This window comes from Mastigoproctus giganteus, chromosome 8, assembly GCF_048544385.1.
Source record: "Mastigoproctus giganteus isolate SK-2022 chromosome 8, ASM4854438v1, whole genome shotgun sequence".
Lineage (NCBI taxonomy): Eukaryota > Metazoa > Arthropoda > Arachnida > Uropygi > Thelyphonidae > Mastigoproctus > Mastigoproctus giganteus.
In genome coordinates, this window is record NC_143582.1 from 17927303 (window position 1) to 17939677 (window position 12375).

Genomic DNA, 12375 nt, shown 5'->3' on the forward strand with positions numbered 1-12375 from the left:
TATAGGAGCCAAACTACCTTGTTATACTGTGGCTACCTGTATATAATTTATCCAATGTATGCTATTACTGTTCTTATTAAGCCTACATTAAACAGCTATAAAAGGCACAGAAATAGTTAGTACTTTTCTAATTGCTCCTATTGTCATATTAATGGTACTAAATCCTAGAAATGGCATCCATTATTCGGCAGAACTAGTAACTGGAATTTTATCAGTTTTGTATCTTTTTGGTGTTATTATTTTTGTTTTGTTTTTAATTTTTTTTATTTGTATTATTATATCTCATCAGCTAATATTCCCTTTCACTTTAGCGTGAACATTTCTTTTTATTTTTCACTTGTCACAGCATTGTAGTGCATGCTAATGATCAGTTTTTATACAGGGTGGTCCTTAATTCATGGTACAACTGGCAAGAGGCTGATTCTTCATGAAAAAATAAGTCAAAATTGCAGAATAAAGTTTTTTCATATGAGGCTTCATTTTTGAGAAAAGCAACTTTAAATATTAGTTGAGTATGAGTGCACTTAACTAAGACACTGTTGAGCAGATCTCAATACCGACCACTATTTACTCTTCTGTTTGTATACAGTGTCACAGCTTGGCATGTTTGTGATACAATGTCATCATTTGTTATCATCAGTCTTAGTAACTTACTTATCATATTCACTATCAGTTTCTATCAACCCATTGATATGGCAAAGTACAGTAATCGCAAATACACAGACATGCTCCTTGCATGTGCTGGAAATGCTTCTACTGCAGCAAATTATTACAGAGAGAGAGATATCCCAATTGTCGTCATCAAGACAGGCAAGTAATTCAGAGTAGAGCAAATGCTCTCCGACTGTGGTTCGTTCAATTCTCTGCATCAAAATCGCAGACATTGTCGATGTCAGCCTAATCATACAGAAGAAGGACTTATGACGGATGTCAATAATAATCCTCGTCTTAGTATGAGAGATATCTTTCTTCTCAGTATAACATTAGTAAGTCTACAGTTATTTGCATACTACTTGAGAACAGAATGCATCCGTTTCATGTCCAGAGAGTGCATGGCCTAAGAGCTTGTGATTTTGTTCCATGAATGGCTTTGTGCCATTGGTTACTTATATAACATTAGTAAGTCTACAATTATTTGCATACTACTTGAGAACAGAATGCATCCGTTTCATGTCCAGAGAGTGCATGGCCTAAGAGCTTGTGATTTTGTTCCATGAATGGCTTTGTGCCATTGGTTACTTATGCATCCACAATTTTTATCATGAATTTTATGGACTGATGAGTCCAAATTTACACGACATGGAATTTTCAACTTACATAATACACATTGGTGTGCACTTGAAAATCCTCACGTTATTGTTGAAATGCATTTTCAAGAAAGCATGAATATCTGGGCTGGTATAATCAGTAACGAAATCGTAGGACCTTATTTCCTTCCAGATAATTTTAGGGGTGCATCGTACTTACACTTCTTATGCAATGAGTTACCCAGACTATTAGAAAATGTATCTCTGGATACTAGAAGAATTATGATTTTCCAACATGATGGTGCCCCAGCTCATTTTACTCGAGAAGTGAAGAACTTTTTGAATGAGCAATACAAATGTTGAATCAGTCACTTGGCCACCGCAGTCGCCGGATTTGACACCTTTGGACTTTTACTTATGGGGTCATATCAAAGCAGTCGTGTATTCTGAAGACATCATCACTCTTGTACAATTGAAGGAAAAGGTTGTACTGGCATTCGAAACACACTGGAAAGGCTTCAAGATAATCTAGTGAGAAGAGCCCAGCTTTGTATGCAACAGCAGAATGGGCAACATTTCCAACAATTCTGAAACTAATAAAAGGAAATATCATGTCTCATTTTAATTTACATATCCTATGTTAAAGTACACGCTGGACACTGTAAACAGAAGAGTAAATAGTGGTTGGTGTCGAGATCCCCTCAACGGTGTCTTAGTCAGTGCACGCATACTCAACTAATATTTAAAGTCGATTTTCTCAAAAACGTAGCCTCATATGAAAAAGTTTTATTCTGCAATTTCAACTTATTTTTTCATGAAGAATCAGCCTCTTGCCAGTTGTACCATGAATTACGGACCACCCTATATATAATCACCACATTTATAACTACTTTACATGTACAAGATATGATCAAAACATTTTTGGGGACTGACTTTTTTTATCTTGAAATTGTGGTGTCATAGTGACTTGGCATAACATGTTCAGTGACTCACCCAGACATAGTAATATATGAATTACCCATTTATTTGCAGTCAGTCTTGATCAGCACATGTTGAACTGAAGGTGTGTTGTGTTTAGTCATGTTTTAAAATGAATGATTTTACTAAGCAATGAATTTGCATGAAATTGGGGAAAAGCACAACAGACACAACCTTCATCTCCAGCATTGAGTAGCGACCAATCACCATCTGGTATCCACCTTCTAACATTGCCAACTCCATTTGTTGCCATCAGCAAGTCACTTTGCTCATGGTAAGGTGTACATTCCACATGTACACCTCACATTACCAAATTTCTTTCCTTGTTTAAAACCTCGAGTCTGCTGGTGAAGGCTGTAACATGTGAAAATTCCCCCCTCCAACTTATTGTCTCTTTATTGTCTATTTATTATTTATTGCTTACTAAGCGCTTCCATAGCCAGGTGGGCAGGAACAGCAGTGCACTTCTTGATTAGACCGGGGTTCGAGCCCGTTACCACCAAATACGGAGGATGCGGAAAGGTCAGGGAATAACCACCGCATATCCCCAGAGCAATATGGCCTTGGTTGCTAATGCTCCTAAATAACAACTAAAATGTTCAGAATGTACTACTTACTAATTACTATTTTTATTTTATTATTGTTTATGTACTAGTCTTTTATTGTATTCTTCATGCATTAACCTGAATGTTTTTCTAGCACTATTATTTTGCTTTTTGTACTTTGAGTAGCATCATCTGCTATTAAGTAAATTTTGTTCCAAAGTCACACAGGGGAGACAGGGGAGTAGTGTTCATTCATTCTAACCATGCAAGAAAGTTTATAATTCTTCCAGTTCCAAGTTGTTGAGAAAGAATTCTTGTGGATTTACAGAACTTTACAATGGGTACATATTGACAGCATGTGCAACGTTTTCTGTCATTCTGACTATTCTCTTTTTACCAACAGTACCCTTCTTATTATCCACCACCAACTGAATCATTTCAGACTTATTAATTAGTATGTTTATGGATCAGATTTGATTGGAACTTTCCTGAATTCACATTTTATTCAAAATTCACACTGAACTTGTATAACACTAGCAGTTTGGTAAAATCATTTTAATAAGACTGCACCCTGCTCAGTACTTTCATAAAGTTAAATAGGAAAATATGCTACTCCTTGAGGAGTAGCATATTCTCCTAAGACTGCTGAATTCAGAGGTGCTAAATATACATTAATGTATATCATATTCAGTGAAAATTAACAACTCTCTGATTATTTAAACTAAGAAATCTCAGTATTCTATATTTTTACTGCTCTATTACCTCCCCCCCCTCCAAATCCCCTTTGGCCCAGATTACTGCCATTTGAAGTCCTGCATGAAGTTTGTCATTAATAAGAGGTATCATTCTCGCTTCTATTATTGATTATTTTTAGATAAAAAATATTTGTGTATTTACAGTAATTATGATCAAGTAAGTGATGGTTAATATGCACAATTTTTTTCAAATGGCTCCTTGTTTCAAAGTTGGTGTATTTATGTAATTGTAAATTTGAACAGAAAGTCAACTGGGAATATAGTATTCCAGTAATGAAAGGTGTATTAACTCATTGTTGGTCACGAAATCATATACGTGATACTGCTCATTTTAAACATATTTTCATCCTATTTAATAGAGACTTCTTGGACTTTTAATAAAGAAACTATGGCAAGAAATAAAAAGCATTGTGAGTTACTCCAGAGTGAACAGAATAGTTTTTCATGAAAAACCAGAATGAAGTAGAGGGGGACAGAAATGTAGTGGGAGATCAAAATTAACCCCACAGTACCAACAGTGAATTAAAGTATTTGAAAAAGATCATATACACTATAAGAATTTAAAACCTTTGCAGGCCAGCATTATTTTCACTGTCTTCTCCATGCAGTCTAGCTTTATCAATGAAAAAAAAATACTATTTGCAATATGATGTCCAAAAATTATTTATTTTTGGGTTTACATGAGCTAATATATAAAACAGTTTAAAAGCTCTAATGCAATATTTTTTTTCCTGGAAGAAAATATTCACAAAAACTTAAATCCAAATAATTGATTTTTACTGTAGCCCAGACAATGTTTTTTACTGTAGCCCCCTTTACTTGTTTGTCCTTTTTGTGGGTTGGCAAAGATGCAACATCCAAAATATCTGCAGAAATCTCTTTCCGCCAAATAAATTCTTGAAAAATTTAATTGTCTGTCCATCTTGAGACCATATTTCTTTATATCAGTTTTTTTTTTATTTAGTCCCATGTTAAAACAGAAATCCAGTCATACCACATGGATCAGTTGGAAACTCTTATTTGTAAGAATGTCCTTCCCCCTTCAGTTTCTTCAGAAAGGTCTAACAATTTCTCAATTTTGCCATCAGAAAGGCCTTTACTAGATCTTGACATGTCTGAATACTTTATTCTGGCACAGAGTATGTTGCTTTGTCACTTCTACACTGAAAAAAACAATGCTGCCTGTTCTTAACAATTGAATATAAACATCAGTAAACATCCACTTAGTTTTACAGATCGTTTATATGAATTATAAATGGATGGCAATACAGGAAAACAAATTTTATAATTGGAAATGTCTCACCAGTTGCCATATTGCACTTGAGAAGGGCAGAAAAATAAAAACACCACCTGCCATTAACTATTGAATATAAACATTGATTTAATTAACTGATTTAATTTAATTTTATGAAGTATAAATAAATGGTAGTACCGTCAGTAATTGAGCCAGCACACCAGGAATATAAATTTCATAATCAGAAATGCTAACAGTTGCACCAGTTGAAACATTTGGATTTCAAAATTGCAAAAAAAAAAAAAAAAAACCACTGTCTGGTGTTACCAATTGAATATAAACAGATTTAGTTTTTCATATTTTTTTATGAAGTATAAATAGATGGCAGTATAAAAATTAAGCCACTACAGAGAGGGAAAACAAATTTTATAATCGGAAGTGCTAACATTCATGATACTGCAACATCTCACTGAAAAAAAGACTAAAAAAAAAAAAAAAAAAAAACGCCTGTGCTTAACAATTGAATATAAATGTCAATAAACATAGATTTAGATTTTCAGATTTTTTATATAAATTGTAATTAGACAGTAGTACAGTAATTACACCAGCACAGCAGGAAAACACATTTTGTAATCAGAAATACTGACAGGTATGCTGGACATGACATTGAACTGGAAGTGGAATTTTACAATGTTGCAGTGAGTGCAAAGTAGGACTTAAAAAAGGGTTAAAAATGCCTTACCCAATGTTTTCACTTACTGTTCACATTGCTGCTAGTTCTATAGCATTATCAGATATTAACCTTAACACCACACTGGGCTGACCTAGTAAATAGTGCCTAGAGAATAAGGATGTAACACAGAATTGACCTTCTTGATTTCCCCATGCCTCCCCAATTTATTTTTTAGGAAGATGCATTGTAACTTTACTTACCCCTTCCAGACATTTCCACAAACTTAGGACAATTCTAATCTGAAAATAGGGCTTCATTATTAAATGATAAGCTTCAGTGGTGGAGGGAAAGATTGTGCTGCATGAATTACCACAAGAGAAGTTTATACTCCATTTTAGCATACTTCGGGTAACTTGTTTAATTTAATTTATTGGCGGATGATTGTGTAAATTTGTATGTGTATTTCTTATCAAATCACATCTCATCTTAAATCTATATTAAAATATGATGAATATATTTTCAGATATTTTGTTTTTTGTGTTTATTTCAGGTGTGAACTCTGGTGTGGACAACCCCAAGGAAGAATAACTATCACTATTTTACAGAAAAAAGATGTTGTGTTACAAGAAATTGCCTTTCATTATGATCCTGTAGTAGACAATTTGGATGTCACACAATTAACATCGGGTTCTGATAATGGGAGATCATTTGTATGGTCATATGTCTATCCAGGTAATAAATAAATTTTAAAGAACTGTATATATATATGGCAGACAAAAAACTGCATCACTTGTGAATTTTGCAAATAATGTGTTTTGCACTGCATTGTGGGTTGCAGAAATGTTCAAAATGAATTTGTTAGATGGGATATATATTTCTGTGAATGAAATCCAATAAAAAGACTTCACCTGATATACCTAATTGCCATAAATATCTTCCCAAAGGGTAAAATGCATAATTAATGGAAATATGAGAAATCATACAAATGGCAATCATGACAACCAAACATACATTTTATTGCATTTAGATGTACAAACCGAAATATGACAAGTTAATGTAATAGTATTATGTACTGTAAATCAGCAAAATAAGTCCTCAATATTTTGTTGTTCCTCCTAAAGCTGCAATTACAGCCTTTTTTTTTTTTTTATCTTTTATCTTTTTTATCCTTTATATTTTTTTTTATCTATGTACAGAGCAGTTTTTTACTTCCACAGAAATTCTTCCATGTTCATTCCTCTCATAGCACACGCTGCATTCTCCCTTTCCCCCTTGATGCTTTGACATTGGTTTGTGTTGGTCACTTATTTTGGTGTTGTGCAGAAATGGATATTAACTTTTGTTTAAAACAAGGGAAAAGTGCTACAAAAGGTATAACCCAGTGGTTTTCGACCTTTTTTTAATAACGGCACCCCTAAGTAATTTATTTTATTTTGTGGCACCCCACTCAATTTTCTGCCTGTTAGATCCAATTCTCTCTCTCTCTCTCTCTCTCTCTCTCTCTCTCTGTGTGTGTGTGTGTGTGTGTGTGTGTGTGTGTGTGTGTGTGTGTGTGTGTGTGTGTGTGTGTTCATATACAATTCATAATACAAATTATATATACTTATATAATAATTTTATTCTTTATATAGAGGTACTAAATAAACATCAATTATAGATCACCACAAAATTAAAAAGATACCGTACACCTTTTTATAATGAAATAAATATATAAATTTTAAAAAAAGTTTAAGTAACTTAAACCCAAATTACGTGGCACCCTAGGGTGCTGCATCACCCTGGTTGAAAACTACTGGCATAACCTGTTGCAAGACACTTATAGTGATGAAGCTCTATCACATTTTTGAGTGGTGTGGTGATTTTTTCAATGGAAGGAGATATTTTAAAGGTGATCCCAAGTTGAGCTGCTCTTATACTGCATGTTTGAATTAAAACATAAACAGGGTTTACAAAGTTTAGATACATAGTTACCAAAGAACAGTTCAGATCATAAAAAGAAAAACAGTTGTCATTTTTGTAATTTGGGAATTTGGGGGAGGGGAATTGTGCACAAAGTTGATTCTGCACAGCCTGTCAACCACCAAAGAATGAGTGCCATTTACCTTCATTTCATCCATTATTCCTGGAGATGAAAGTTGGTACTTCCAGTATGACCAGACTAATACTGACCAAAACAAGCTGGCACAGAGATGTCACTGCACATGCTCAGTTCTCTATGCAGGGATGTGCATGGAAGTAGAGAAATGGGCCAACTTCATATATATATAAAAGAAATTAAATGAATAGCTACTGATTTAAAAAAAAAAAAAAAAAAAAAAAAATCTGGTACATCAAGAATATTTATGGAGAGGGATCAATAATACCTAGAGATAGGTATGTTTGAGAGTTAGCAGTGGTTTATTGATTTTACATTGCAAAGTGAGCACAATATACAGCTTTCCTAATGCCAGCAAGAGCCACTTGCAACTCATGAAATGCTTGCAGGTGGATAATATGACTAAGCTTGCAGTGGAAATAAGAAACTCACACAGTTGAGACATATTCTAAGGCTCAACTTAAAAATATATTGTAAAACTCTGCTTGCTTTTGAAGTTCATTGATTTCCCTAATCGTGAGCAGCATGATTAGAAAATCAGTGAGAGTGTAACTACTTTTATTACTAAAAACTGTCTAATGAGAATGCAGCTAAACTGTCCAATAATGAGATGCCACTTGACTAAGAAAAAGTTCCTGACTGACACACAGTTCTGATCTGGGCCTTGTGGAACATGTTTGAAATGAGCGGGAGGTCCACATCAGGGTACAGACTAGAAAACACTCCTGTTCAACTGTCTGGCTGTGAAGCCGAGTGGGGGGGGGAGGGCGAATAGAACAGTGCCATCATCAAGCAAATGTTGGGCCACACACATTATTGATTTAATATTTATCTGGCAAATAAACTTTTTTTTTTCCTCTTGAAAATTATCTAGATTATTTCTGAAATGAGAAAATGGAGGCTCAAAAGCTTCCCCCCCCCCCCATTTGCCTTTTTTTTTCCTCTTTTTTTTTTTTTTTTTTTTTACCTTATTTTATGAGTAAAAGGCTTGACGTAACTGAGTGGTCAGGAGCGAGAGTGCAATAGCATGCGCTTTTTGAGTTTGAGTGGACTGGGGTTCAACCCGTGACTGCTAAATACGAGTAATGTTTGTATTGATGATGTATTGTAAACTCCACCGACTTGGTGGTCATGCCGGAGTATAAACAAGATAACTGTACATCATTCTACTTCAGTGATGATGGTAAACCAAGGGATGCAAAGTCTTTTGGTAGTGGTCTTAAAATCTGCTATTGAACATCCATTTTCTGCCTCTTTATCTTCTCTTCCCCAAATAAATCATTTTTCTGTATGTTTACGTCTCCTCCCTAAATAAATCATCCTCACCTTCATTTAAATTGGGTTTTTTTTTGTGTGAAAGATGGCATGATTTTCTTTCTCTTTAGCTGGGTGCGGCTGGTCAGACCATTCACAGGTCCAAATGTTTTATGAATGGCTTACTTGTTGCTTTGAATTCAAATTATTTTTACATGATAACATAATATCACATCTTGCCATTTCATCAAGGGAATGAAAGAAAAGTAACATAGAATTATTTTGTGTTATGTTCTCAGAAACCTGTTAATGTTACTAAAGGAAGTTTTGGTGTAAAGCAGCATTACAATACAGAAAAACATAAACACAATAGTCAATTTAAGTAGGAACCTTCATCTTCATTTGAACAGTACAAAACATTTGTACTAATTTAGTGGTTGCAGTAGAGCTGTACACACCTTCAGTGTTTAGGATGCAGCTAACACAACTGAACTTATTTGGCTGATGAAACTTTGGCATCAAACATCTTTGGATTTATGAACTTTGATTGGGAATTAATATAAGGTGGTGTTTCTGGAAGGATTTTCACTTAGTCCTATGAAAGTTAGTTATGCATTGGCCCCATACTTATCAGAAGCTAGATTCTTATACACTGAAAGGAAAGAATTGAATTGAATTCCTCTCTCACTAGTGGATGAACCCACTGCTTGGCAGGTATATAGGTACACTGCATTCACGTAGACAGTAATTCAATGTCTGTATGGATAAACGTTGTGAGTTAACTGATGAAAGAGGGATGATAGTGGGTGCCCGACACATGGGTCACTCTATCATGGAGGTGGTACAGAAATTGCACTATCCCTGTTGAACAGTATCAAGAGTGTATCGGGAATATGCCATTTCCGGAATAACATCTCATCGTGGACAGCGCTGTGGGCAGAGGAAGGTGATGGGTGAACGTGGCTGTCAACGTCTGTCTCGCATTGTGTCAGCCAACTGTAGCGCGACAGTGTTACAAAACACTGCTAACTTCAACGAGGGAGATGCCAGAAACATCTCCACCAAGACCATCAGGTAATCATTAGTCACAATAGGTTATGAGAGCCGCTGACCACCAGATCCCATTGCTAACACCATGACACTGGATTCTACACCTCAACTGGGCAAAAGAACATCAGCACTGGACCTTGGATGATTGGAGGCTTGTTTCCTGGTCCGATGAGTTCTGTTTACAGTTATTTCGAGCAGACGGGAGGGTACATAACTGATGGAAACTGCACAAAGCTATGCACCTGTCATGGCAACAAAGGAACTGTTCAGGCAGGTGGATGGTCTTTAATGGTCTAGGGCGTGTTCAACTGGCACATGTTGTGACCTCTAGTACGTCTAGATGCATCTCTGAACAGTCCAGGTTACATGTCCATCCTTGCAGACCAACTGCATCCCTTCATGTTCATCATGCACCCACAGAACATGGTTCGAAGAGCATTCTGCAGATTTTACCACCATGGAATCGCCTCCCTGTTTGCCAGACATGAACCCTGTGGAGCATCTTTGGGATGCTGTAGAAAGGTCCGTTCAAGCTTTGAATCCTCCACCCAGGAATGTGGCAGAATTATGGACAGCGATGCAGCAAGCATGGATGGAAATACCTGTCAGGCACTGACTAATCTCATTTCTATAATACCACATCACTTGAGGAGTTTTGGAGTCATGCAACAGCTGAGGACTTGAAAGAACTATTTTCTTAGTTGTAAGGAATGGTGACGTGCCCCTATTTAAACTTCTTACAGATGCCAATGATGGTCTTAATGGGAGTTTTAAAAAAAAAAGTATTTTGTTTTTGAATGAAGAAGCTAAAAGTATTTCAGGTTTGGACATTGTAATGTGCAATGTATACATGATTTACACTGCTTTCAAAAAAAAGGACTTTAAGAATTGGGCAATGATCACAAGTCAACTCTCCTTTGGGAATTATATTTGTATTTTCTTGAAGAGTTTTAAATTTCCTACGTGTCAAAAAGTGCATCACGAGAGTATAAACTTAAACCTTTAAAACAACACGTATTCTCTGCCCATTCAATTGCCAACTGAAGATGTTATTATTTAATGAAAGTCTTTCATAATGACTATTGGCCTCATCGTATTATTTTATTCAAGCTTTCAAATTACTTCTTCCCTCTTCAATGACAACCAAGGATCGGATGTGTACACTTCTACCTCCTTGCACTTATTTTAAATTTTGTTTTTCTTCATTTTCCCCCTTAGTTTCTTAGCTAACAATTTAACCTAAATACTAACCACCTCTTCTCAATATACCACTGCAGATTTATTCAAGGTGAGTACCGTTTTTTAAGCAATTGCTATTCTATTATTAGTCCACCAATACGGTATTATAAGATTTCTAAACTTTTATATTTGTATTTTCTTTAATCCAGTTTACAAGTGATGAAGGTTCTAGCAAAAAGTCCTGTAGTGTATTACTGGATAATAAATGATTTTATTATTGTATTATAGAGCGGAGGTAATTTAAATCAGTCTTTTTTGTGCAGTGATGCATCACATTTAATAATTTTAGTGCATAGCTACTTCCATACATTGAAAGATTTCCAAGAAATTCAGAAGGAAATTACCAGAACATTTCTGTATACACATTTCTGTGGCAGTGGCTGACTCTTGAGCTAGTAATTCAACGTTTCTGGAAGGAGCAGCAGGAAGCTGTTAAAAGAATGCTTTCTTAAGCACATCTGATTTAAGGAGAAGTTGATGAATGTACAGCTGCAGCTATAAGGAAACTGTGTGCCTTCAGAAAAAACAATCAATGAAAGCTCAATTAAAAATTGTTGCATCGAGTGCTTTAATTTTAATCATGTTTACTGCAGTTATAAAAAAAAAAAAGAGTCACATTCACTCACATTTTATGTGAAGTACTGCAGTTGGTTTTACTCATATTACGAATAGAATTTACAAAGCTGAAAAAATTCAAGTATTCTCAAGAAAGATATTAATCCTTTTGAAGCAGGAAGTTCGATTATTGAAGACAAATGGGATCACTTTCTGTCATATCCTGTTATATATATATATATATATATCTTTTTGTTTGAAACCCACTGAAAGGCATAACTGTAGAAGTTTAAAAGATATCTCAAAATTAGCTGTTGTCATTTGATACTGAAGTGTTATTGACTGATGAAAACTTTTCCAGTTTTCATCAACCATTGAAAGTCAAAAACATCCAAAAGTTACCAAGGTTATGGAAGCTAGTGTTGCACTCTTCCATGGTAGTATACATAAAAAATTAAACAGGGTTTACTCATTCGGAAAGAGATATCACAAAATTGCAATTAAAGTTAGAAATTAAATTTAAAGGGGGTATCAAAAAGTTTTTCAGTAAAGGTTGAGATTTAGAGCATATATTAGTCCTCTATATAGTCACCACCCAGAGCAATACATTTCTCTTCTTTTTTTTTTTGAAGCACTTCGTTATGCCATTTTTGTAGGTCTCACTTTGCTCTTGAAATCATGCTTCTGTCACAGAAATTACCTCTGCATTGCCAAAAAAATGCTTTCCATGCAAAAATAATTTCAGCTTCA

At 35.0% G+C, this 12375-nt stretch overlaps 1 protein-coding gene across 1 annotated transcript in view; it reads left to right on the top strand.

Moving 5' to 3' along the window:
* The window catches only part of Lrrk (Leucine-rich repeat kinase), a 431475-nt gene that overhangs the window by 405144 nt on the left and 13956 nt on the right, over window positions 1–12375 (top strand). Inside the window, exon 32 of the mRNA XM_090380151.1 lies at window positions 5983–6164. Coding sequence (XP_090236277.1) covers window positions 5983–6164 — 182 coding nt within the window. The remainder of the gene's footprint in view (window positions 1–5982; window positions 6165–12375) is intronic.